At 48.3% G+C, this 27,532-nt stretch overlaps 1 protein-coding gene and 1 long non-coding RNA gene across 3 annotated transcripts; one reads left to right on the top strand and one right to left on the bottom strand.

The window, feature by feature from the left end:
• The first annotated feature begins 1,714 nt into the window (after positions 1 to 1,714).
• Positions 1,715 to 25,399, top strand: ZNF692 (zinc finger protein 692). 2 transcript variants are annotated; one of them, XM_080992540.1, is made up of 11 exons: positions 1,715 to 4,530; positions 6,614 to 6,820; positions 7,555 to 7,586; positions 9,272 to 9,790; positions 12,413 to 12,464; positions 13,580 to 13,714; positions 15,413 to 15,475; positions 17,131 to 17,209; positions 19,307 to 19,421; positions 20,802 to 20,901; positions 22,157 to 25,399. In XM_080992540.1, exons 2-11 carry the CDS (start codon positions 6,630 to 6,632, stop codon positions 22,473 to 22,475), a joined length of 1,605 nt encoding a protein of 534 aa, XP_080848666.1. In that variant the 5' UTR covers positions 1,715 to 4,530; positions 6,614 to 6,629; the 3' UTR covers positions 22,476 to 25,399. The 2 variants fall into 2 exon arrangements, with proteins under 2 accessions (XP_080848666.1, XP_080848667.1); XM_080992541.1 differs by having other exon boundaries at positions 6,552 to 6,820.
• Positions 25,003 to 27,332, bottom strand: LOC308470188. The gene is made up of 2 exons (XR_013982235.1): positions 26,628 to 27,332; positions 25,003 to 26,416 (listed from the first exon to the last, which is right to left on the bottom strand). It is a non-coding gene; the product is annotated as an uncharacterized lncRNA (long non-coding RNA).
• Between the last annotated feature and the right edge of the window lie 200 nt (positions 27,333 to 27,532).

Raw genomic sequence — 27,532 nt, 5'->3', positions numbered from 1 at the left:
TGCAAGCTAAAGATCCTGGTAGAATCCCATTTTATTATATTCCTAAGAATAAGATGTTTCTTCTCCCAAAGGTTTTCCGGAGATGCAAGGATTCTTCTGCAGCTCAGATCCCTTCTTAGTTTACTCAGGATGGAGAGTAGTTGATCCCTGTACTCGCATGAGATGTTTCCTTTAAAGTGAAGAATTTCTCGGTCTCTTTAGAGTAGCATCAGGACTTTTCATTAGGTAGGTGGTTCTCTTGTTTCTTGCTCTGTAGGTTTCCTCTGTAGATCTCACTTGCGCCAGCCAAAGGAGACTGGGACAAATGTCCTAACGGCGCCGTGCCACTTTGCGGACAGTTTTTACCAGCTCCATGACTTGTTTCTTGCGCAGCACGCGCTTGAGTGCTTTGTGTAGTTCCCTGGAGCCGATGGTGGAGGTCCGCTGGGCTCTCTTGCTGCTCTTGGCGTGGTTGGACACAGTGTTGTAGAACCTCCTTATGAAGGTGATCATCTTCCCTTTGGCCTTGGTCGATATGGGCACCCTGTCGCGGTGCAGCTGACTCAGAACTTTAGAGATGAACTCATCGCAGGGATGCCTGACATCCTGCTTTACAGGTGCCATCACCTGGTCTACCACCTTCCGCCGCCCCTGCTTCCCTTGGCTCAGATTTGGCTTCCTCTGCTTTGGCAGCAGTTTCCCATGTGCAGCTTTCCGAGTCGTCTGTTTCACTCTCTTGGGAAGGCGGGTCCTCCTCCTCGTTGTTCTGCAAGCAGCAGCCATTGTCCTAATCGTCTCCTTTGGTTCTAGCTTCCACCTGACGATGCTACCATTGCTCTGAGCTTGGCTGACATACACTGGCTGGTGCTCAACTGAGGGGCCTGCTCTTATCCTATTGGGTGGACAATGTGCTGCCCAGGCATCCAATCAGACTCTGGCACATCATAATGTGCATCTCTGATCCTCATCTCTCCTGTATGCCAGCAGGGGAGATTGTGACTCCCCATTTGCTCACTGCTCAGTGGGTAGGATTGAAATCAAATTTAAGCAGGTGTTGTTGGGCCCCTAACATCTCCATCTGCTGCACCAGTCAGTTGGGCTGTGGGGCAGCAGGGCACCAAAAGAGATGCCACTTTGATTGCTGGGTGAATCAACTGGTTGGATGGCTAGAGAAGATCCACATCTTGTGGTGTGGTGGTGCCCCGCAGATCTCCTGGCAAGCACAGCATCAAAAGAGGCATGTCTTTTGATGCTGCACGAGCCAGGTGATTCCTGGCACCCGACCAGCTGCTCCATACCTGCTTCCACTGAAGGAAGCCCAGGCCAGCAAGCACACATACCATCTCCACCACTTCTTCCTTGGTAGGAGTGGGGGCACCATTTTGTGGTTCACCTCAGGTGCCAAAATGTTTTGGGCTGGCCCTGCCTACAAAAGAACCTCTGCTCTTATTTCAGATTAACCAGACTGCTATGCAACCGGACTTACCTTTGCAGAAGCCATGCTGGTTCTAATTCAGCAAAGCTTTTTCTTCTAAATGCTGGGTTATTTTATCCTTAACAATACTTTCGACCAGTTTTCCTTGTGAGAGATGTTACATTAAACAGCCTGTAATTTCCAGGATCCCCAGCCCAAATTCCCTTTTGTTAAAGTTGGTGTTACATTGGCTACTTCCCAGATAAAGATGGTTACCCCTTAAATGCCTTCTGCGGTAACCCTAAACACCTTGCTTTATTGGAAGGAAAGGTAACCACACCCAAGCTAAAGATCCTGGTAGAATCCCATTTTATTATATTCCTAAGAATAAGATGTTTCTTCTCCCAAAGGTTTTCCGGAGATGCAGGGATTCTTCTGCAGCTCAGAACCCTTCTTAGTTTAGTCAGGATGGTGATCAACACAGTGCTCCTGTGAGATGTTGTTTTCTTTAAAGTGAAGTATTTCTCGGTATCTTTAGGGTAGCATCAGGACTTTTCATCAGGTGGGTTTTTGTCTTGCTTTGGAAGGCTGGCGCATTCGTCTCTTCTCCCCCGTGGATCTCACTTGCGCCAGCCAAAGGAGACTGGGACGAACGTCGTCCTATCGGCGCCGTGTCACTTTGCGGACGGATTTCACCAACTCCGCAGCTTGATTCTTGCGCAGCACACCTTTCAGTGCTTTGTGTAGTTCCCGCGAGCCGATGGTGGAGGTCCTCTGGGCTTTCTTGCTGCTCTTGGCGTGGTTAGTCATATTGTTATAGAACCTCCTTATGAAAGTGATCATCTTCCCTTTGGCCCTGGTCGATATGGGCACCCTGTCGCGGTGCAGCTGACTCAACACTTTAGAGATGAACTCATCGCAGGGATGCTTCACATCCTGCTTTACAGGTGCCGTCACCTGGTCTACCACCTTCCGCCCCTGCTTCAGATTTGGCTTTCTCTGCTTTGGCAGGAGCTTCTTATGTGCGGCTTTCCGAATCGTCTGTTTCGTTCTCTTGGGAAGGCGGGTCCTCCTCCTCGTTGTTCTGTAAGCAGCAGCCATTGTTCTAATTGTCTCCTTTGGTTCTAGTTTCCACCTCAGGATGCTACCATTGCTCTGAGCTTGGCTGTCATATGCTGGCTGGTGCTCAACTGAGGGGCCTGCTCTTATCCTATTGAGTAGACAATGTGCTGCCTGGGCATCCAATCAGATTCTGGCACATCATAATGGGCATCTCTGATCCTCATCTCTCCTGTATGCCAGCAGGGGAGATTGTGACTCCCCATTTGCTCACTGCTCAGTGGGTAGGATTGAAACCAAATTTAAGCAGGTGTTGCTGGGCCCCTAACATCTCCATCTGCTGCACCAGTCAGTTGAGCTGTGGGGCAGCAGGGCACCACAAAACACGCCTCTGTGGCTGCTGCACTGCTGTAGAAATCACCCGGTTGGTGGGGTAGCGTGGCACCAGAAAAACACATGTCTTTAGGTCACATTGATCCATTGTTGTTGTTTAGTCGTGTCCGACTCTTCGTGACCACATGGACCAGAGCATGCCAGGCACTCCTGTCTTCCACTGCCTCCAGCAGTTTGGTCAAACTCATGCTCATAGCTTCCAGAACACTGTCCAACCATCTCGTCCTCTGTCGTCCCCGTCTCCTTGTGCCCTCCATCTTTCCCAACATCAGTGTCTTTTCCAGGGAGTCTTCTCTTCTCATGAGGTGGCCAAAGTATTGGAGCCTCAGCTTCACGATCTGTCCTTCCAGTGAGCACTCAGGGCTGATTTCCCTAAGAATGGAGAGGTTTGATCTTCTTGCAGTCCATGGGACTCTCAAGAGTCTCCTCCAGCACCATAATTCAAAAGCATCAATTCTTTGGTGATCAGCCTTCTTTATGGTCCAGCTCTCACTTCCATACATCACTACTGGGAAAACCATAGCTTTTACTATACGGACCTTTGTCGGCAAGGTGATGTCTCTGCTTTTTAAGATGCTGTCTAGGTTTGTCATTGGTTGATCCAATAGAAAGTAATAAAAATCCACAGGCGCACCAGAAGCTCCATTCCTGCTGGGACTGAACTGATTGTGCTCCCCTAGATCTGCCTTTGCTGTAGAGATTGATATGGAAGAGACCCGTTTTGTTGCAGCTGGGGCAGATGAAGGCATCCGGTTGTGCTGCTACAGATGCACATGGCATTTCTCTCTGCGCTTCTCCCAGCGGTCATTCCTCCCCTGGCCACTGCTGTGCCTACACAACCTGACTGCTTGTCTGCAGGCAATGCGGTCATCTGCAAGGGATTCCCACACGGCCGGGTTGATGCTGTCAGCCTTTATGTCACATTTGCAGACATTTTTTTTAACGTGCAGTTAAGCCACAATAAATTACCTTTCTCGGAAACTTGAGAGTTCAAAAAATTATGTCTATTATTTGTTTCATGAATGGGTGTCACTTTCCAGAAGGCATCCTGAAGCAATCTACTATTAAAAAAATAGAGAATTTTGTGTGTGTGTGTGTGCGTGTGTGTTTTTTTGTGTGTGTACCATTAAAAAACCAACAATTACACCAACAAACAATTACAACAAATACATAAAATCGATTCAAATCCAATGCCACTGGCAGGGACCGGACTTGGAGGATAAAATCAAAGATTGTGAAGTTAAAACCAGCATCGTTTGCCAGGTGGGAAAAGACACGCGGTTGCCCACATTCAACGTCGCTCTACCTAAAGCCAAGCGGCCGGCCGGCCCTACGCGCATTGCCGAGTGAACTACAACTCCCATGAACCACCGGGGACCCAGCGGCGAGGCCACGTGACCAGGCGCGCGAGGGCAAGGGGGCTTCTCCGCCCCGCCCCCTCCCGTCCTCCTCCTCAGCTGCCATATTTCGCCGCTCTTCCTCTCGTGTGTCAGCGAAGAGTGAGGGGCGGAGGAGGAGCATTCGCCGCTCTTAAAGGGGCCACGGTGCCTCGCGGTGGGCCCCCTCCCCGTCCCCTGTATCCATAGGGAGTCCTCAACGGAACAGCGCTGCCCGCACCAACGCGGGGAGATGGAGTGGACGGCGGCGAGAGAGCTGGCGCTCCGGAGCGAAGCCTGAGCGAGACGGTTGGTGGAGGAAGGAGGGGCGCGCGGGTAACGGAGGGAAAGCGGCGCTCCTCTCCCCCTCCCCCTCCCCCGGCCGCTGCGCGCTGGCCTCTGATTGGCCGCGGCCCGAGAGGGGCTGGCAGCCGTTGGCTTGAGGGAGAGGGAGGGGCGGGACTGTGGATTCGAGGGGGAGGACCGGCAGCGTCGGCGGAGCACGAGAATGGCACGAGTTGGGGGGCGCTGGGCAGGTTCCCCCGTTCACCCCCCCACCCCGTCAATGCATCTCTGCGCTGTGTGGGCCAAAAGAACAGACACGTTGTAACACCCAGAAGACTATAGGGGGAGGACTCTGCAGGGGGTTCGACTAGATGACTCGGGGGGTCCCTTCCAATCTATCATCCTTCGATTCTGATCTTTATTATTCCAAGGGGGAGTTAGTCAATTTCTTTCATCAAGAAAAGTACTCTTCTTTTTTCCTGTAACATTAAACCTCAAGATAATCCATTTGTGCTTTTGCTGTTTTTTGCCTCCTTTTTCTGTTCTGTTCTTCCTTTTTGTTTTGTTTTGTTAAGGCATTTCTGTACAGTAAGGATGGGCAGACATCAGGATTTACTTCATTTTTTATTTATTTGTTTTTTTGCTGGGATCCAAATGGTGCAAAATACTGATCCACAAGGCAGAGCTGTAGCTACCAGGTGGGGGTGGGGGGGTCTAGCCAGGTTTTTTGCCCAGGGTGAAGCCTCCAGAGGGGGGACACTGAGGCTCCCAGTCTCTCTCTGTGTGTGTGTGTGTGTGTGTGTGTGTGTCTGCACAAATGTGCATGCCAAACCTGGGTCTTTGCCCCTGGTGAAATAAGCCCAAGTTTCACCCCGCCACAAGGAACTGACACCCAAATGGTGCAAAATATTGGAGTGGACGAGGAGCCAGTTGCAAAATGACAGTCCAGAGGAAGAGGCAAGTTACCCGTTGCTCACACACCAAGCCTTAGACTGGGTTGACAAGTATAAAAGTACAAATCTCTTTCTGAGTTGTGGCAGTTCAGGGATTCCGAAGAAACCACCAACAATGGCACCATCTTGCAGTTGCCATTGTTAAACAGGTGGAGGAAGTCTTGCAAGTCTTTCACAAAGCACCTAGAGGTCACCCAGTAGATTCTGACCCACCTGCTGCTTCATAAGATAGAGAAGTGGCATAGTCAAATTCTAGTTTGACAGGTACTGCATCATTCCAGTAATAATAGGGAGAGGGGGAATGCCAGGGGGTTTAAGATGCAATATCTAGCAGCAGACATGTGCATTGTAAAAGGCATGGATAGGCAAACTAAGGTTCGGGGGCCGGATCCAGCCCACTCGCCTTCTAAATCCGTGGACGGTCCGGGAATCAGCTTGTTTTTACATGAGTAGAATGTGTCCTTTTATTTAAAATGCATCTCTGGGTTATTTGTGGGGCATAGGAATTTGTTCATCAATTTCTTTCAAAATATAGTCCAGCCCCCCCCACAAGGTCTGAGGGACAGTGGACCGGCCCCCTGCTGAAAAAGTTTGCTGACCACTGGTGAAAGGGGTATGGTTTCTTGGGAGTGTACACAAGGGAGCTTGGGTCATATGTAACCTCTGAAAGGTAGAGTTGTGGCACTTTAGAGACTGACAGCGCAAGGACAGGTCTCTGCATCCTGATGAGCTCTGAAAGCAGCTTACCCAAAACACCTTTACATTAAAATCACATTATTATTATTATTTTATTTTAAATTTTTATTGGAAGGTTATTTACAACATAACATAAACACCCCACCCCACCCTCCAATACACAAATCTAAAATCACATTATTAAAGTGTCCAAAATAGAATGTGGCTTCAGGAACATGCAAGAATATTTCCTGCCTTCTCCGCCAGCTAAAACCGTTCGGTGTTCCCTTTGGCGACCCCTTTGCAGGCAGCAGTGCCTTCTGAGGAAGACCCTTAGGCAAGGGAATGGGGTGGACCAGCAGGGTTTGCTCAGCCATTGATGGAGGAAACGTTCACCGCAGTGTCTGCTCTTTATAGCTTGCTTGCGTGGCTCAGTTGGGAGTTCCTCGTGGATCACAACTCCCATTGCCTTTTTCCAGCGAGGCAGCTTGGGAGATGATGGACCACGGGCGCCAGGGCCGCCAGCGGGCCTCCGAAACGATTCGCAAGCAGAAGCGCAAGGAGCTGGATGCGCGGCGAAGCAAGTGCCGCATCCGAATCGGCAGCCACCTGGAGCAGTGGTGTCAGCTGAAGGAGCAGCTGGGGTTCTCTTTGCACTCCCAGCTGGCCAAGTACCTGCTGGACAGGTGAGGAAGCTGCTTCAGGGAGAACTTGACTTCCACCTGCCTATTCCTTGGCCTGCTTTACCTGTGTGTCAAGTGCTAGATTTGCATGCGCTGAAGTAACTGGATATGTGCAGGTGAGAAGTGGCAAGTCTGACAAAAAGCCAGGCAGGTTTGTGGGAGATGGAGATGGTTAGTTTTGAGCAAGCTGCTGTTTCTCGGTTTTTGCTTGTCTCCCCCACCCTCCCTTGCAGTACACAGATAATATGGACCTAATTTTCCTGGTTGTTACAGGGATTACCGAGGCCTGGTTTAAAGGTAATGCCTTTGATATACAAAAATACATACCTGTGAAGGGATCCAGACACAATGTTCTGTTCCAGTGGTGTTGCTGGTACCTATCAGAGTTTGATAGTGCATTAATACAGCGCATGCAACCTCACATAGGGAAGTCAATTTACATATCTGATGTCTCATTTAAATTTGGCCTGATATAAAATCCCTGAAGCAACGATGGTGGCCCGATGACACTTGGGATGTTGTCAAGAGTCCAGCTCCCACCATTCCTGAACACTGGCCATGTTGACTTATGGGACTCCCAGCAACATCTGGAAGACCATAGGTTCCTCAGCCCTGCTCTAGCAAATGCTCAACTTCTTATTTCATCAGTAATATTGAGGAAAGCAGTTGCTGCAAATCAAGTGCAGACCCCTGTATTTTGCCTGCTCACCTTCCTGCCTCTTCTCTTTCTCATTCAGGTACAGTTCACAAGGCTCAGTTCCAAAAACAGGTAAGAATCCTTGCAGGTTCTCTGTAGAAAATGCATTTTATTAGTATGTATTAAAGTGATCTCACAGTAGTCTGGCAGATAAGTACAATGTGTTTGGGTGGGTTTTTTAACCGCATAGCCTGTTTGCCCACTTGGACAAATGTTTCACATGGTAATTGGGGGGGGGGGCAGTGGGCTTACCTGAGTCACTGGAGATCGTAGCAGGACAGGCTTTCTCAAAAGCTCCAACAATCTGCACAAACGTTTACAGTATCCCCGTTAAAAGGGGAAGGAGTCTGATTCCAGCCAGCAAAAGACTCGCACTGTAATTTGTCATGGATATACAATAGACGAGTATTTCTTTTAAACATGTGTGTCAGCAGGCTCTTAAAAAAAAAAGCAAGTTTTAGTTTGGGGGGCCTGTGATACTTCTCTGAAACTAGAGCAAGCCTCAACTTTGGGAGTAGCGGCCCTAAAGTTCCCAACAGATGGTGAAAATCAATTCTATTACTACTGGTTTGGGCCAAGATGGCAGATTTTTTTCTCTTTCTACAGATGTAAAAACTTTTTACAGCCATTTACTATTGTGGTTAATTAATGGTCACTGTGTTATTTTGCCTACCTCTAAGGTTTAATGTACTTGCTGCAGGGCATTTCATGTCCACCCAATCTCAATCTTTTACATTTTTACCCTCTATACCACAAGTATATGTAATACAGGTAACTCAATTGATCATTCCCCTCATATATAAAATCCTGCACATAGAAAATTAACCCATTGGAGAAGGTAACAGGCTAGAGCTTTTTCTGGAGGCGTAGATCAGCCCCGTAATAATTGTTAATAAAAATGTAGTATAGCATGTAAGCTCACTGCTGCGCTGTGTCAACCTTTGAGTTCATTAAACAGTTACGTAGATCAAGTTAATATCACACAAAATCTGCAAATTAGCAGAGGACTTACTTCTGTTTCCCTTTCGACATGACCTTTGGGTGCTGGATGTGGCTGAACAAAAGACTTAACTTGGATTATGAAGTTTGCGTATATTGTTTCAGTTGACCTCTCTTTTTGCAGGGTGAGGGAAGAACGAATAAGCGACTTAGCAGCATCCAATAGCTATGCTTTACTTTTTCTAAGCTCAGCTGTGATGCACTTCTATCCCTGAAACACCCCAGTGTCAAGCATTCTCACCACAGAAGTAAAACCCTGCACTTAGGTCTAGAATGTAGGGAGGTGGAATCCTTGCATGCATGTGTGTGTAGGGGAGCGTTATAGGCAAAGGTAAACGGACCCCTGACCATTAGGTCCAGTCGTGGCCGACTCTGGGGTTATGGCGCTCAACTCGCTTTATTGGCCGAGGGAGCCAGCGTACAGCTTCCGGGTCATGTGGCCAGCATGACTAAGCCGCTTCTGGCGAACCAGAACAGCGCACGGAAACGCCGTTTACCTTCCCGCCAGAGTGGTACCTATTTATCTACTTGCACTTTGACATGCTTTTAAACTGCTAGGTGGGCAGGAGCAGGGACCGAGCCACGGGAGCTCACCCTGTCGCGGGGATTCGAACCGCCGACCTTCTGATCGGCAAGTCCTAGGCTCTGTGGTTTAACCCACAGCACCACCTGTGTCCCACAGGGAGAGTTATACATGGGGATATTGGGTCCCTTGTAGCAAGCCTGTGTCATGCTGGTTTCCCCTTTCTTCTTCCCAGGACAGGACAGCTCCAAAGTTGTTTCCGAGCCTCTTCCTCCTGACGCTCTGCAGCACCTTGTCGTCCTTTCTCACAATCACAGCCAGGAATGTGGCTTCATCCCTAATGTGAAGCCCTCGTTGCTGGACCAGAAAGAAGTCCCAAGCAGCATGGTATGGGAGTGCCTAGCCGGTCACACCTTCTCTTGGAGCCCCGCCACCTCGCAGACGTGCCCTCCGTCCCCCTGCAAGGCAGCCTCCAGGTGTCCAGAGGAGAAAGCCGTGCGTTCCAAGCCCAGCCCCCCGCCCTCCCGCATCATCCGGCACCGGCGTTCCCTCCGCAGGGCGGCAGCAGCCCATGCCTTCTCCTTAGCGCTCGCTTCAAACTCACCAAGCCCAGTGGACGAGGCAGAGCCATCTTCCAAAGAGGATGGGGAGGGCGGTGCGGACGGAGAGAGATCGGCGTGCCTCTCTCCTGGCAGCGGAACGGTCCTTGGCGAGGAGGCGGGATTGCTGAGCGACCAGAACCCCGATGAGACAGGTGAGGGGGGCTGGCTGCTTGTAGGATGCTGGAGGGAAGTCCTTGAACTTGAGAGCCAGTGTGGTGTAGTGGTTAAGAGCGGTGGACTCGTAATCTGGTGAACCGGGTTCGCTTCCCCACTCCTTCACATGCAGCTGCTGGGTGACCTTGGGCTAGTCCAGGGCTCAGCATACTTTTTCAGCAGGGGGCCGGTCCACTGTCCCTCACACCTTGTGGGGGGCTGGACTATATTTGGGGGGGGGGAAATGAATGAATTCCTGTGCCCCACAAATAAGCCAGAGATGCATTTTAAATAAAAGCACACATTCTACTCATGTAAAAACACCAGGCAGGCCCCACAAATAACCCAGAGATGCATTTTAAATACCGGTAAAAGGACACATTCTACTCATGTAAAAACATGCTGATTCCCGGACTGTCCGTGGGCCGGATTTAGAAGGCGATTGGGCCAGATCCGGCCCCCGGGCCTTAGTTTGCCTACCCATGGGCTAGTCTCACTTCTCTGAAGTCTCTCAGCCTCACTCACCTCATAGAGTGTTTGTTGTGGGGGAGGAAGGGAAAGGAAATTGTTAGCCGTTTTGAGACTCCTTAAAGGGAGTGAAAGGCAGGGTATCAAATCCAAACCCTTCTACTTCTTGGATGATTAGGGACCGAAGAGGCCCCAATTGGGTTAGAGGCTATAGGAGGGTGTTACGTTGGAGTGTGAGATGCAATTGTTGGGTGCACCTGAAAGTAAAAGCAGCCTGGAAAGGGCTGGCCCAGTAAGTGAAATACCATACTTTTCCATGTATAACACGCGCCCGTGTATAAGACGCCCCCTATTTAAGAAAATGACCCAAAGTTGTGGAGCTTTTTTTGAGGGAGGCTGGCCCAAAGTTGTGGAGCTTTTTTGAGGAGGGGATTGACAGAGATTGACAATCACTTGCGTCTGCAACAAGCATCTGCCGGAAACAGCAAGCAAACTTGCCACGGCAGTAGCCAATCCACAACAGCCATTGACCCATCAACCAATCACACACCCATTTAACACAGCAGGAGCCAATACAAAGAACCCCTTGCCACAGCCACCAATCACACACAAAATTGTCAATGACAAGCTGCAGTTCATGGCTGCAACCGATCACCCGTCACCCCTATCCACTATCCGTGTAGAAGAAGCCCCCAGTTTTCAAACCTTATTTTAGAGTAAAAAAAAGCTCGTCTTATACACAGAAAAGTACAGTAATAAATTCAGCTCGCTTAATAAGCAAGCACCATTACGTTACAAATTGTGGAATATGGTCTGCAAAGCTTGCCTGTCAAATTCTTATGGTTACCGAGAAATTGAATAAATCTCCTCCAATACTGTCAAATAATCAGAAACCACAGAGAATCTGAATGAATTTCTAGTTCATTTTTTTGTTCTTCCTTCTCTGTGTATTTAGATTATCCTGCAGGTAGGATTCTGTCATTGATAACTTTTTTATATGCCCCTTGGGGGCTATTTGAGGAGGGGGGCATGCTTAAGGAATTATTATCATTACCAAGCCTGCCACAGGTTTTTAAAGCAAAACAAAGAGAAATGTAGCATCTCATTTTATTCGAAAGACACGTACCAGAAAAGATCTATTAATTAGCAATGTAGGTTTTGATAATATGTCTATGTAATTTCTGTATATTCTTTTCTAAATGGTAATTGCTTGAATTACAGTGGTACCTCGGGTTAAGAACTTAATTCGTTCCGGAGGTCCGGACTTATCCTGAAACTGTTCTTAACCTGAAGCACCACTTTAGCTAATGGGGCCTCCCGCTGCCGCCATGCCACTGGAGCACGATTTCTGTGCTTATCCTGAAGAAAAGTTCTTAACCTGAGGTACTATTTCTGGGTTAGCAGAGTCTGTAACCTGAAGCGTCTGTAACCCGAGGTACCACCGTAATTGTAATTGAGTTGGAATAACAAAGGCGGTGGTGGTTAGAAAACATCTTGTACCTTATTGACACAAAAACGCAAATTGCTGGTATTAAAAAGGAGGTTTATTTATGGGAAAAACATCTGCCTATGTAATAGCAGAAAGACTCCTCTATACAGTTGTACCTTGGACGTTGAACAGAATCCATTCCGGAAGTCCGTTCGACTTCTAAAACGTTCGGAAACCAAAGTGTGGCTTCCGATTGGCTGCAGGAAGCTCCTGCAGCCAATCGGAAGCCATGTCGGACGTTCGGGTTCCAAAGAACGTTTTCAAACCAGAACACTCACTTCCGGCTTTGCGGCGTTCGGGAGCCAAAGCGTTCAAGTTGCAAGGCATTCGTCAACCAAGGTACGACTGTAATTTTGTACTGTTCCTGGTTTAGACTGTGTTTTCAGTGGGGTCTTTTATATCATCTTCATTGTTCCTCGCGGACTGGAGGTTTCCCAGGTTACAAAGCATGCAGTTCTGCTGATTTCACTGCACAAGGCCGCAGTCTCAATCCCTAGCATCCCCAGCTAGGCTGGGACAGATCCACTGCCCCAAACCCTAGACAGCTAGAGGACCTAGATGGGCCATTGGCCGGGCTGAGTATCAGGCCGCTTCCTGTGTTCCTATGTATGCACATTCTGTGGCTGTCTCACCCAGTTCTAACTGTGAATGTTTCCTCTTGCAGCGACTCCCTCCGAAGAGATTCCAGCTGCCACAGAAGTCACAGAACCTGAAAGGTCAGTTTCCATGCTGCCTGGCTGCCTAGATACAAGAGGCAGTTTACGACTTTAAAATAATAAAGCAAACAAATGGTGCAAAACGCAGACCAGCAGAGTTTCTGCAGGCTGACCGATGGGACTTCTCAGGAGCACATGGCATCAGCTCCCTGGCCTGGTTTCTTCACTTCTGCCTTCTCTCAGGGCACCCTTGAGTGAGAATGTCAACGTGGATCTCCACATTGGCAGGACAGGCATCTTTCCTCAGATGACTGAGCTAAGGAAGAATTGGGCTTTCCTGTTTCACAGCAGAGGCTGGCTACAAGGGTCGGCTAAATAGTGATTGCGGCGTTCACAAAATTGCTATGCTCCCCAGTCACCCATTGGTGATATGTATACCCGGTATGTTGATGAACCATATATCTGTTGATACATTTTTTAAAAGCATTTTTTGTCATTTGTTGTTGTTTGCATAGGGTCTGTTGGTTACTGCTCTAGGTAATGGAGTTTAAAAAGGTAAAGGGTAAAGGGACCCCTGACTATTAGGTCCAGTTGTGGCCGACTCTGGCGTTGCGGCGCTCATCTCGCTTTATCGGCCAAGGGAGCCGGCGTACAGTTTCCAGGTCATGTGGCCAGCATGACTAAGCCGCTTCTGGCGAACCATAGCAGCGCACAGAAACACTGTTTACCTTCCCGCTGGAGCGGTACCTATTTATCTACTTGCACTTTGACGTGCTTTCAAACAGCTAGGTTGGCAGGAGCAGGGACCGAGCAACGGGAGCTCACCCTGTTGCGGGGATTCGAACTGCAGACTTTCTGATTGGCAAGTCCTAGGCTCTGTGGTTTAACCCACAGCGCCACCCGCGTCCCTGTAATGGAGTTTAGGGACCTTCAAAAGCCTTGTCTCCAAGGCAGTTTGAAGTTGCCCACCTCCACAGCAACCTTGATAACACATTCATGGAAAAAGGCTGTGCAGGCATCTCTCAGTAAGCTTAGCAGTTACGGGAAACTCTCCTGCCTTTGATGTCAGGAAGGGCTGAGCTGTATGAACCGATGCCCCTTTCTACGTTGAAGGATCTTTGAGCCCTGCGCCCCCTCACTTAGTTTTTATTTTAATTATTTTGTATTCTCTGCAGCACTTTGCCTCTACCAGAGGAGACGCCAGAGTCTGTGCCTGACCAACCAGAGCAGGAAGATGACGAAAGAGAGGAAGACAACCTGGTATATACAGATGACCTGCAAGATGAGAATTATCATCCTTCCCTGGACAGGTAAATGGGCTTTGCGGGGCATTACCACCAGTTAAGGACTGTGCAAGCATTTCTAGTTTAACGCTGCTGTTCTTATTATTACGACTTTTCTATATAATAATAATAATTTATTATTTATACCCTGCCCATCTGGCTGGGCTTCCCCAGCCACTCTGGGCAGCTTCCAACAAAATATGAAAATACTGTAATACATCAAACATTAAAAGTTTCCCTAAACAGGGCTGCCTTCAGATGTCTTCTAAAAGTCTGGTAATTGTTCTCTTTGACATCTGGTGGGAGGGCGTTCCATAGGGCGGGCGCCACTACCGAGAAGGCCCTCTGCCTGGTTCCCTGTAACTTGGCTTCTCGCAGTGAGGGAACCACCAGAAGGCCCTCAGAGCTGGACCTCAGTGTCTGGGCAGAACGATGGAGGTGGAGACACTCCTTCAGGTATACAGGACCGAGGCCATTTAGGGCTTTAAAGGTCAGCACCAACACTTTGAATTGTGCTCGGAAATGTACTGGGAGCCAATGTAGGTCTTTCAAGATGGTCTATCCCATCTTTCCTCCAAGGAGCTCAAAGCAACTTCCATGGTCCTCCCCACTCTCCATTTTAAAACTCACAACAACCATGTGAGATGCATTAAGCTGTGAGTCTGTGAAGTGCCCAGTTGAGCTGGGATTTGAACTCTGGTCTGCCAGGTCCTAGTCTGCCACTGTTAATTAGCTGATTGGCTCTTGTGGCATGCCACCCATCCTTTAGAGTCCGGTAGCGTTGCAGTGGTGTTGCATCCTGTCAAGTTAGTTTGGTTCCTGGGTGGCCAGAGCAACTGTTCAGGGCTCAAGTACTTAGCAGACAAGCTTTTGCCCCTTCAGGGCCGGATTTAGGTTTGATGAGGCCCTAAGCTACTGAAGGTAATGGGGCCCTTTATATGTCCAGCTGTCCTTTGTCAAATTGTCGTTGTTTTTTGTGTTGAATATATGCTATAGGGTAATTTATGGAGCTAATAGATATCTAAAGCCATTTGTACATGTTGCCATACAACCAGTCCATGCAAAATGTAGGCACCCTGTATATAGAAATGAGCAAACCAGTGATATTTTAGGGAGCAGGTTAGCAGGCGGGGCCTATTACTTACATCATAGGAGCCTACACAACAACACAAAACACTGTTGCTGTATGTAGGTTTTATTTTATTTGTTTTTTATCTTATATTTTGGAAATGTACATCCAGGTTTTTTCCCTTTTAATTTTTTTGGGGGCCCCCAAGAGAGTGGGGCCCTAAGAAGAAGAAGAGTTTGGGTTTGATATCCCGCTTTATCACTACCCAAAGGAGTCTCAAAGCGGCTAACATTCTCCCTTCCTCCCCCACAACAAACACTCTGTGAGGTGAGTGGGGCTGAGAGACTTCAGAGAAGTGTGACTGGCCCAAGGTCACCCAGCAGCTGCATGTGGAGGAGTGGGGAAGCAAAACCAGTTCACCAGATTACAAGTCCACCACTCTTAACCACTACACCACACTGGCTATCGCTTGTTTAGCTCATACATAAATCTGGCACTGTGCCCCTTCCATTTTCCCACCACTTTTAAAGACGGCTGCTTCCCTCATCCTTGCCACGGTGGCAGCCTAAAGACCCTTCTGGGGAAGGATCCTTTTTGTTGTTACATGGAAGACCCTTTCATTGCTATGCTTACCAAGCTTATTTCTTCCTGTACAGTTGCAAGAAGCGGGCACAGCCTGGTGATGAGGATGTGGCCCAGATTGGTCCAAAGAGAATCAGGTGGGTGCTGGTCCATTGGCTTTTTGAGCCCAAAGGGCATGCCTTTAACCTCTCCAGAAGTGGCCCATAGCGTAGGGACCATGGAAGAAGGCCTCTAATTCATGGTTAGATTAAGGTGGTCATGCTAGACAAATGGACTGATCTATTGAATCCCTAGCCCTAACCCTAGTCTCCTGAGAAATCTCTATATGGGACAAGAAGCTACAGTTAGAACTGGATATGGAACAACTGACTGGTTCAAAATTGGGAAAGGAGTACGGCAAGGCTGTATATTGTCTCCCTGCTTATTTAACTTATATGCAAAATTCATCATGCGAAAGGCTGGGCTGGATGAATCCCAAGCCAGAATTAAGATTGCCGGAAGAAATATCAACAACCTCCGATATGCAGATGACACAACCTTGATGGCAGAAAGTGAGGAGCAATTAAAGAACCTTTTAATGAGGGTGAAAGAGGAGAGCGCAAAATATGGTCTGAAGCTCAACATCAAAAAAACAAAGATCATGGCCACTGGGCCCATCACCTCCTGGCAAATAGAAGGGGAAGAAATGGAGGCAGTGAGAGATTTTACTTTCTTGGGCTCCATGATCACTGCAGATGGTGACAGCAGTCACGAAATTAAAAGACGCCTGCTCCTTGGGAGAAAGGCGATGGCAAACCTAGACAGCATCTTACCAACAAAGGTCCGTATAGTTAAAGCCATGGTTTTCCCGGTAGTGATGTATGGAAGTGAGAGCTGGACTATAAAGAAGGCTGATCGCCGAAGAATTGATGCTTTTGAATTATGGTGCTGGAGGAGACTCTTGAGAGTCCCATGGACTGCAAGAAGATCAAACCTCTCCATTCTTAGGGAAATCAGCCCTGAGTGCTCACTGGAAGGACAGATCCTGAAGCTGAGGCTCCAATACTTTGGCCACCTCATGAGAAGAGAAGACTCCCTGAAAAAGACCCTGATGTTGGGAAAGATGGAGGGCACAAGGAGAAGGGGACGACAGAGGATGAGATCGTTGGACAGTGTTCTCAAAGCTACCAGCATGAGTCTGACCAAACTGCGGGAGGCAGTGGAAGACAGGAGTGCCTGGCATGCTCTGGTCCATGGGGTCACGAAGAGTCGGACATGACTAAACGACTAAACAACAACATTGAATCCCTATTATTTGTCCATGGTCAAATATTCCATGAATCTGGTGATGCTTGAAGAATGGGCCGGCTGTCAGCTTAGCACAAACACCTTTAAATACTGCTTTTTGTTTTTCAGTAGGTGTCGGGGAACCTTCCAGAGTAGAAAGAGAGGCAGGAGCTCTAGAAGGGAGGAAGGGGAATTCCATTGCACCTACTAAATCTCACCCATTGTTCTCCTTAAAAAAACAGCCTAAGTATAGCAGCTGCTTAAATATAGTGATGCTGTTCTGAGAAAGTTGACCCTATAAAAATATTTGGCCAAGTATATGACATCTGACCATATCGTTTTTGAGTAATCCAGTGCTTGATGCTTGACATAAGAACATAGGAAGCTGCCTTGTGCCGAATCAGATCATTTGTCCATCTATCTCAGTACTGTCTACACCGGCTGGCAGCAGCTCTTCAGGGTTTAAGAACGGGGAACCTGGAGATGTCAGGGATTGAACCTGAGTTTCCTCTGCCTTTCTTCGCAGGAAGGCAGCCAAGCGAGAGATCCTCCTCTGCGACTATGATGGCTGCGGGAAGATCTTCTCCAACCGCCAATATTTGAATGTAAGTGACGGATCAGTGGCAGGAAGCACTTCCCCATGCACAAGGGCAGAGAGGGGACATGGAGCACTTGGAAATGGTCGAATCCTGAGGAAACGTGAATTGGTCAGCCAGGACTATTTGACTGCCTCGGGAGGTGATAAGGTCTCCTTCGTAGGAGGCAGTTAAACAAAAGCCTGTTGGAGATACATTTGCAGATTCCTGCACAGAGCAAGGGGTTGTATTAGATTACCTCCACGGTCCCTTGCAGCTCTAAAATTCTGTAATTTTAGGAAATCCGGTTTGGTGGGGAACATACTGTATGACCACTCGCATAGCAGCAGGAAAGGCCGCCATATTGATAGGTGATCAGAGAAAGGTTTAGTGCAGCCTACTGGCCCACTAGTTGAGGACCAAAAGTTTTAAAAAATATATAAAGGACCCCTGGACAGTTAAGTCCCGTCAAAGGCGACTATGGGGTTCGAGTGCTCATCTCGCTTTCAGGCCGAGGGAGCCGGCGTTTGTCCACAGACAGCTTTCTGGGTCATGTGGCCAGCAGGACTAAACCGCTTCTGGTGCAACGGAACGCCATGACGGAAACCAGAGCGCAGAGAAATGCCATTTCCCTTCCCGCCGCAGTGGTACCTATTTATCTACTTGCACTGGGGTGCTTTCGAACTGCTGGGTTGGCAGGAGCAGGGACAAAGCAATGGGAGCTCACCCCCGTTGGGTGGATTCAAACCACCAACCTTCTGATCAGCAAGCCCAAGAGACTCAGTGGTTTAGACCACAGCGCCACCCTTTAGTTGAGGACCAGCATATTGTCCACACAAACTCTTATGTTCTGAACTACAAACCCAAAGGAGAGCCTGAGCAAGTGGTTTGAGGCAGGGAGGCCAAAGGAGGATGTCAAAAACACCAGAATGACCAGTCTTAGCGTTTTATTAAAGAAAGGTATCAACTTACAACACAGTGTGCAGAACCTCACTGCCTTTACAGTCTTGGGACAGACACCACCACAGTGAGAGGTCGCCAGGGCTTGTCTGCAAAGTGCTAATACGTTAAACGTATGTTGGCTTGGCCAGAACCTCCCATCTCTGCACCTGACCTGTGAGGGCATATAGGCGGCAATCGTCCGAGGCTTACAGATAGCTCCCCTCTCTAGGCTGAGAGTCCAGTATCCCAGGGCCCGCAGATAAGCATAGCATCAAAGCAAGCCAGGTACCACATCTCAAAACAAGTGAATATCAACATCTAGGTGCTCATTCTTGCACCAAATAATTGTAGGGTTATCTTGACGGTTGAGATGGCATTTGCAGAATTTCTGGAACACCTGACTTTTGCTTCAACACACTCTGTCCCTAGTTAAAAGGTAAAGGGACACCTGAACATTGGGTCCAGTCGTGGCCAACTCTGGGGTTGTGGCGCTCATCTCGCTTTATTGGCCGAGGGAGCCGGCGTACAGCTTCCGGGTCATGTGTCCAGCATGACTAAGCTGCTTCTGGCAAACCAGAGCAGCGCACGGAAATGCCATTTACCTTCCCACCAGAGTGGTACCTATTTATCTACTTGCACTTTGACGTGCTTTCGAACTGCTAGGTTGGCAGGAGCAGGGACCGAGCAACGGGAGCTCACCCCGTCGCGGGGATTCAAACCGCCAACCTTCTGATCGTCAAGCCCTAGGTTCTGTGCTTTAACCCACAGCGCCACCCACGTCCCCTGTCCCTAGTTAACTGCAGAAAATTTCCATGGGAGCCCCACCCCTTCAAGGATTTCATGCCCCAGCAATTTACATATCTGATGGGCAGAAAGAACTGTGGAGGATCATTCATTGGGCATGGTCCTTCATGCCCTCCTCGTAGGGACATTAGATGCTGGAGGTGGTGGGCATGCAAAGCTCCCTGGGGCAGCATACCTACCACAGCAGAATCCCACCTTGCTTCATCAAAGCCATGTAAAGAGGCAGCGGACGGGCACATTTCTGAGACTGCAATTTGTCATGCCATTATGTGATGTATTTTATCTATTCAGGAAGATTGCTTTGCTCTGTTTTTGTAAAGCAGTTTTGTTGCAGTAGGCAGAGTTTTTGTTCCACTTTAACCTCTTTTTCTGCCCCCTCAGCACCACAAGAAATATCAGCATGTTCACCAAAAAACGTTCACCTGCTCTGACCCCAGCTGCGGCAAGTCCTTCAACTTCAAGAAGCACCTTAAGGAGCACGAGAAACTGCACAGCGGTGAGGATTCTTGTAGGATCCCACCTGGTTAGGATCCCTACCAGCCCAGCTCTTTAAGTGCTTTTAACTTGCCTTTGGCGAACCCTTTCCTGCCCCCTTATTCCATCCACGAGATGATGTGGAGAGCAGCTAGCCATAGATTGGTCCTGAACGGGTTCAAGTTCCTGCTCCCAGAAGGGAGCAAATTATGTAGAAGAACATACTATGGTGTCTAGAGGTATATATTTGGGCAGGCCCCACAGCTATTATTTGAGGTTGGTTTTCATTTCAGGGTATTGAGTTAGTCTTCAGACTTTTCAAGAGGATTTAAGATTGGCAGTGTGAGACTCGCAGAAACATGGCAGCATGGCATGCAAGATCAGAAAACATTGCCCAGTGCACAATTATTCACTCAAAAGAAAGATGGTGTGAAATTATAGATAGATAGAGATATAAAAAATAGTTTATCCTTCCAGATTCGAACTGTAAGTCCTTTGATAATCATAGGTAAAAGGTAAAGGGACCCCTGACCATTAGGTCCAGTCGTGGCCGACTCTGGGGTTGCGGCGCTCATCTCGCTTTATTGGCCGAGGAAGCCGGCATACAGCTTCCAGGTCATGTGGCCAGCATGACTAAGCCGCTTCTGGCGAACCAGAGCAGCGCACGGAAACGCCGTTTACCTTCCCGCCAGAGCGGTACCTATTTATCTACTTGCACTTTGATGGGCTTTCAAACTGCTAGGTTGGCAGGAGCAGGGACCGAGCAACGGGAGCTCACCCCGTCGCAGGGATTCGAACCGCCGACCTTCTGATCAGCAAGTCCTAGGCTCTGTGGTTTAACCCACAGCACCACCTGTGTCCCTCATTGATAACCATAGAGGTTTGCAAAATCTGCTTTTGTTGTCTTGCTAGATATAGATGTATCTTGAAAGATACTTGAAACATTTTCAGAGGTTTGTTCTCCATTGAACTGCTTTGATTTAGGATTTGGTGTGTGTGAGAGAGAGCATTTTTGTTATTTGGATCCTAACTCTCCTTCCATTAACGGAACTGTGTTCACATTCACAAAACAATGCTATCCTGCCTTTGTGTTCCTCCTGTGCTCCCCCCCCCAACCCCCCCCCCAAATCTGTTCTTGGGGTTTGGGGCATCCTTGGGATTGATGTGGGATATGGTGCCCAACAGATGAAGGGGAAAGTTGGCAGAAATCACCTCCTCCATTACATGAATTGGGGGGGGGGGGGCCTTAGGATGCCTGCCAATATGTGTAACAGGATTTTGTATGTGTACACTGTAGTAGTTAAAAGATTAATATTTGGAAAACTATTAGACACTCGCTGCAATATAAGCTTGTTACCTTGGGCCCAAAATAGCCAGTGACCTACTTTTTTCTTCCCTGCAGATAAAAGGGACTACATCTGTGAGTTCTGCGCCCGCTCCTTCCGAACTAGCAGCAATTTGATCATCCACCGGCGAATCCACACTGGAGAAAAACCCTTACAGTAAGGACTGTTGTATTGTACTACTGATAATAAGAACAATTAGTAATGCGTTTTCTTCTTTGGCGATCACTCGTAGCCAAGTAAGATTGTCTTCCATAAGCACGGTTTTAACAATGTGTCCGTAAGTGACTGTGGAGGCCAATTCTGGATCCACATGTCCTTCCACAGTGGGGACCTGGGTTTCCGGGCGGGAGTTGATCACGGTGAGGGTTTGCCAAGCGTGCCTTCCTCCTAGCACGTTTCTTCCTTGCGTCCTGAGTTCAAGTGTCTTCAAAGCCCATGACACCTTTGGTAAAGGCTGTTCTCCAAGTGGAGCGCTCGCAGGCAAGTGTTTCCCAGTTGTTGGTGTTTATACTACTTTTTTTAAAAAATTGCCTTGAGGCAGTCTTTAAACTTCTTTTCTTGACCACCAGCATTACGCTTTCCATTTTTAAGTTCAGAATAGAGTACAGTCATACCTCGGGTTACAGACACTTTTCGGGTTGCGCACCGCGCTGAACCCGGAAGTACCAGAATGGGTTACGCTCGTGTATGCGCAGAAGCGCTAAATCGCACTTTGCGCATGTGCAGAAGTGCCGAATCGCAGCGTGCGCAGACGCAGCGCTGCGGGTTGCAAACCTGCCTCCCGCATGGATCACGTTCGCATTGGACAGAGCGTCCACTGTAGTTGCTTTGGAAGACGATAAATTCACCAGCAGCTCCCAAGGTAAGGTAAAGGTAAAGGGACCCCTGACCATTAGGTCCAGTCGCGGCCGACTCTGGGGTTGTGGCACTCATCTCACTTTATTGGCCGAGGGAGCCGGCGTACAGCTTCCGGGTCATGTGGCCAGCATGACTAAGCCGCTTCTGGCGAACCAGAGCAGCGCACGGAAACGCCGTTTACCTTCCCGCCAGAGCAGTACCTATTTATCTACTTGCACGCTGACGTGCTTTTGAACTGCTAGGTTGGCAGGAGCAGGGACCGAGCAACGGGAGCTCACCCCATCGCGGGGATTCGAACCGCTGACCTTCTGATCGGCAAGTCCTAGGCTCTGTGGTTTAACCCACAGCGCCACCCACGTCCCTAGCTCACAAGGTAGGCTGCAGCAAATTAAAATTCAATATTAAAAACTGCTAAAACAAGACATAGGAATATGGTGGGTCCAAAAAACACATATCCCCTAGTATACGGGGATGGAGCTGTCCAGTCATGAGTTCCCTGAAGCCCCTCATGCAGATGAGCATCACCACCCCTTTTCTTTTATATTTGATGCAGGTGTGAGATCTGTGGGTTCACCTGCCGCCAGAAGGCCTCCCTCAACTGGCACATGAAGAAGCACGACGCGGACTCCTTCTACCAGTTCTCCTGCGACCTCTGCGGCAAGAAGTTTGAGAAGAAGGACAACGTCACCGCGCACAAGAGCAAGAGTCACCCCGAGGTGGCTGCCGGGCCTCCGCAGCCTGTGCAGGAACCCCCGGCTCTGACCCACCCGCTTGCTCTGGAGCCGTTGGAAAACCCCGTGCAGAGCCAGCCCGGCAACCCACCAAGGAGGGCGGAGGAGTCCGCCCTCATCATCGCAGTCACTATCGAGTAATTGGGCCGGGCCAATCGAGAAGCAAAATGGCGGAGAGGATTCCTGGCAAATCCTGTCGGCGACAGAAATGGACTCCGGCGTTTGGTTCGCAGTCGCAGAAGGATGCAAGATGGAGACCCCAGAAAGGGGTCTGGAAAGCCCTGACCCCCAGGAAGCAATGTCTTGCCAGCTGCATCCCTTCAGCGCAGCTGCTTTCGGACTCGGTATCTGCAACACAAACGGCCCAAGGCTCAGCCTTGCCTAGTGGCAGGATGATGAGGAGTACAGTATCAGGAAGGCCTTGAAAGGCTTAAGTTGGTGGTGATTCGATCCCAGACCCCAAGTATGGGAGGGACTAAGGAGGCCCGGGCAGCTGGTAGAGGAGGCGTAAACATACCACTTCCAACTCTCACCTCACATGGATAACAGCTCTGGATTTAGCTGGTATGGATTAATGACGATGGAAGACATGCCATGCCCTGTTGTTGTTCTTAAATCCTTTTCCTTTGGGAAGCTTAAAGGATGCCACTGTCTCGCATGGAGCTGGAAGCCAAGGACCTGGAATATGCAAGGCGTAGCCTCCGCTACAGAACTGTGATCAGAACTGGAGATACACTCTGGAACCTGTATATGCAAATCTTTGCTAATTTTACATGTTTCACTAGCCTTGGAGGTGGACTGACATGTTATGGAGAGATGGCAAAGACCTGGGCAGAGCACTTCACTCCCAACCCGTGGCCACTGGAAATTGTTTACCTTGGCTTTGGAGATTCACCAGGCATTTCCCAGAGACTCAATCCTTAAAGGGGAGTGGAGAGAAGCACATTTCTAGTTCTTACGGCTGCATAAAGAGAGGTTTTTGGGTGGGGATCGGGGGTTTTTTAATTCTCAGGAAACTAAATCCTGCAGCCAATCCAACACCCTGCATTTTTTCCTGTGCTTGCACATTGTTATTTAATACATTTCCCGTTCCTGCCTAGCTTGCACAGATTTTATGTTGTTATGTGGGCCATTGAGAAACTTAGCTTTCACTCCTGGGCTTCCCGCAGCCAGTTAGACTTTTCAGCCATCCAGCTTGAGCCTGCAGTTTTGTACCTTATCATCTCAGTAGGTAGAGCACAAGGCTCAGCATCGTGGGGTAGAGTCTCAAGCTGGGCAAAAGATTCCTGCATTGCAGGGGGTTGGACGAGATGACGCTTGTGGTCCCTTCCGACGCTACAATTCTATGATTCTATCTGGAGCCGCCTTCCTGTAATTTAGGCAATAGTCCAAGGAGAATAAGGAGTTGGCACAAGGTACTCAGCAGATCAAGACTCTTCATTCCTGGTGTACCTTGTTTAGGGTAGGCTCGAACCTACATTCCTGCTTCTTTTGGATATTCCTGCCCTTCCGTCTGGGATGAAAGCCAGCAGCAGAAACAGACTGCATACTCCAAACTTTATTATGTGTGAGCAGGTTCTGATGAGCCATTTCACAAGGCAATGACCCTAAGGCAACTTTGCTCCCACTCTTTGGAAATTTTCGAATTTTTAAAAAGCCTTATAAGGCTGTGAGCATGCCTCATCTGAGGACAAGGAATTCTTCTCCCTGTGAAGCAGCTGTGATAGGGATCTTTTAGCTATACCTGGCACTGTGGGTTAAACCACAGAGCCTAGGACTTGCCGATCAGAAGGTGGGCGGTTCGAATCCCTGCGACGGGGTGAGCTCCCATTGCTCGGTCCCTGCTCCTGCCAACCTAGCAGTTCGAAAGCACGTCAAAGTGCAAGTAGATAAATAGGTACCACTCCGGCGTGAAGGTGAACGGCGTTTCCGTGCGCTGCTCTGGTTTGCCAGAAGCGGCTTAGTCATGCTGGCCATATGACCCGGAAGCTGTACACTGGCTCCCTAGGCCAATAAAGCGAGATGAGCACCGCAATCCCAGAGTCGGTCACAACTGGACCTAATGGTCAGGGGTCCCTTTACCTTTTACTACATGGAGATGCCAGAATTACCTGTCCTCGCTCAAAGGAGGCTATTGCTTCTCCGCACTCGAGTTGGTTCTTTGGGCATCCATTCACAAAAAAACAAGTATATTTTAACTCTCCTATTTTGGGGGAACAGTAGTCCAGCCTGCAGAATCTGCAAAGCACATTATCTTTGGGGTTTTTCCCCGCCACAGCTTATTGGAGTGTTCTGCAAAGGAGCACAGTAATTCCCATGTTGTTGGGAAACAGAGGACTGAAAGAAAATGCCAAGCGCATCTCTGCCGAAGTGAAGAGAGAGTTTAATCCAAGAGTTTGTCTTCCCTACAGACTTAACCATTTTAACAGTCGCGCACAGAGTGAACTCTGGAAACTTGTGCAAGCGTTACCCACCCTGGAATGGCATTCACAATGAAGAGTAAGACATTTTTAAATAACTGAGGGACAGGGTCTCCTACAAAGGATTCTCAGCTACCCCACCAATAATATCTCATTGCACCATCCCATGTCTAAATCCTGGATTAGAATTAGTCCTACTTGTGACACTAAAGCCTCAGTTTCATGACCCATATAAATTGCGCAAATGCTTTTATTTTGAAATTTTTATTCTGTTTCTGCTCATCAAGGGAAGCAGAAAGGAACTATATAGAAATGGAAATCCTTTCCTCTGACAGCGGCTCTTTGAGACACAGTAACAGCCCTGAAGTTCAGTCCAGTGTCTTTTTCTCACGATGGACAGACACGGTTGTGAAGCCCACTTCACACCGGTGACTTGAGGGCATCCTGCCGTTCTTTGCAGCAACTGGTATTCCCAAGCATGGCACCTCCAGCCCTAGAGGGGAGCATAAAGCCATTATGACTAGTAGCCGTTGACAGCCTCCGTGAGTTTGTCTTCTTCAGATATTGCACAGAAACTAGGTATTTCATCCACAAGGAATAGTAAAACTGCATTACCTTTTGATATAAAGTTGAGGTTCTTACTAAGTTGGGTTTCTGTAGTTTTTCAACACTCGTTTAGAATTGCAACATATGAAACAGTCCTGATTCTTTTCCCCCCTGAATTCCTCACACTGGGTTTAGATTATTTCTCAGCAGTGAGTGTCATTGGGTGGTCCTGAGCCAGCCACTTCCTCCCTAGCTAAAGTGGGGTAACTCCCATATAGGCCTCCTCCAAATCCCTGGTTGAAGAATGCAGTCAGTAAGTGAATTTGTTTGAAATTTGAAGTCTATACGTCTCTTGTATCGACCAAATTGAAATCAAACATCAGCCCTTGACAACAACAACTATTATTATTCTTATTATTCTTGTTATTTTATTATTACTACTATTATACCCCCGCCCATCTGGCTGGGTTTCCCCAGCCACTCTGGCAGCTTCCAGCACATATAAAAACATAATAAGATGTCAGACATTAAAAACTTCCCAATACATGACTGCCTTCAAATGACTTCAGTTAAGTGACGAGGCATGTGTATCCTTGCTATTAACGCCTCTTAATTAAGAGTGTGATGGATTGTCATCCCAGTCATCATAATCCCAGTTTGAAAAGACAAAATTAGTCATGACTAATACTGAGTTTCAAGTGAATTTTAAGCATGATTGACATGGATCTAAAGAAAGTGAAAGGGTATCTAGTCCAGGGGTTGGCAAGGCTTACCTTGCCTGGGCCGGCTCACTGCCGCAGAGCCCCCTCTGTGGGCTTCATTGCGTCTGCGCAGACGCGATTTCCGGCACCGTGAAGTTAGTCCCCGCACCATGCTGCGCCGGTTTAGCACAGTACACAGGGACTCGCCAAGCGGGCAGCGCGGCTCGTGGGCCGGTAAAAAGACCCCCATGGGCCGCAGGTTGCCGACCCCTAATCTAGTCCTTAGAGTTGCAGAGATAACAGCTTCAGCCCAGTCTCAGCTTAGACAGCACTAAAGTTCACAGAGGATATGTCTTTCGCTATTAGCCATGAGAGCTAAATAGAACTTCCATGTTCAAAGGCAGTACAGTGATACCTCAGGTTACAGATGCTTCAGGTTACAGACTTTGCTAACTCAGAAATATTAGCTCGGGTTAAGAACTTTGCTTCAGGATGAGAACAGAAATTGTGCTGTGGCGGCGAGGCAGCAGCAGGAGGCCCCATTAGCTAAAGTGGTGCTTCAGGTTAAGAACAGACGTCCGGAACGAATTAAGTGCTTAACCCGAGGTACCACTGTATACCACCACTACATGCTGGGCACAAAGAACGAGGAAGGATGTTCTATTCATCTTTGGTTTGAGGGCTTTCTAGAGGAAACCAGATTGCACTCCAGGCTACTTCTGTGATCTACAGAAAGCTGAAGAGGTACTGATTATTGCTTTTACTGAGGAAGCTGCAGCACAGCCTGAAAGCAAAAGGCATTGGGGAGAAGTGTCATTTCTGTAGCAACAGAGTATGAGAGGCGGTTGTGGATTCTCTTCATTGGAGGCTTTTAAGCAGAGGTTGGATGGCCATTTGTCATGCATACGTTAGTTGAGATTCCTACATTGCAGGGGGTTGGACTAGGTGACCCTAAGGGTCCCTTCCAACTCTGATTCTGCGAGGCTGCATTCCAAAGCTCATCTTCATCACATTAATGAAATGTTTTAACCCACAGCAGTTCTCTGAAGTTTATCGAAAAAGTGTTTCATTCTAAAACAGACATGAGTTTAAACTTTTCTCCTTCAAAAACAAAACTGGTTTTATTTTCAGATAACATTCTATAGTGCCATATAACTAGGTGCTTGCTGCTGGTTTGATCTCCTCTCTGCAGCCGGCACGTTGCAAAATATTTAAATCTTGTTAGAAGGTTGTAAAATGTATTTGGTTTTTTCCTGCCCATAAGAATTGTATAAAAGAAAAAGGGGAAAGGAAATAATTTTGACAGATATTTGCTAAATAAACTAACGTTGACTCTGTTCTTTTGGATTTCTTTGGGGGGGGTACTTTTTAATGACTTGATGTATAATATTTTGTTGGAAGCGGCCCAGAGTGACTGGGGAAACCCAGACAGATAGGGGGGTATATTTATACATACATACATGACAGGACGCGGGTGGCACTGTGGTCTAAACCACTGAGCCTCTTGGGCTTGCTGATCAGAAGGTCGGTG

Source organism: Podarcis pityusensis (genome assembly GCF_964106645.2).
Source record: "Podarcis pityusensis genome assembly, chromosome: 2".
NCBI lineage: Eukaryota > Metazoa > Chordata > Lepidosauria > Squamata > Lacertidae > Podarcis > Podarcis pityusensis.
The sequence above is the reverse complement of the archived record's forward strand: the minus strand, read 5'-3'. Positions and strand labels throughout refer to the sequence as shown.

Excerpts from the sequence above, each read along its gene's own strand:
- ZNF692 (XM_080992540.1), top strand. The coding sequence starts at position 6,630 with ATGATGGACCACGGGCGCCAGGGCCGCCAGCGGGCCTCCGAAACGATT. Across the intron at positions 15,476-17,130 it reads ATTGGTCCAAAGAGAATCAG|GAAGGCAGCCAAGCGAGAGA; the intron begins GTGGGTGCTGGT and ends CTTTCTTCGCAG. Across the intron at positions 20,902-22,156 it reads ACTGGAGAAAAACCCTTACA|GTGTGAGATCTGTGGGTTCA; the intron begins GTAAGGACTGTT and ends TATTTGATGCAG.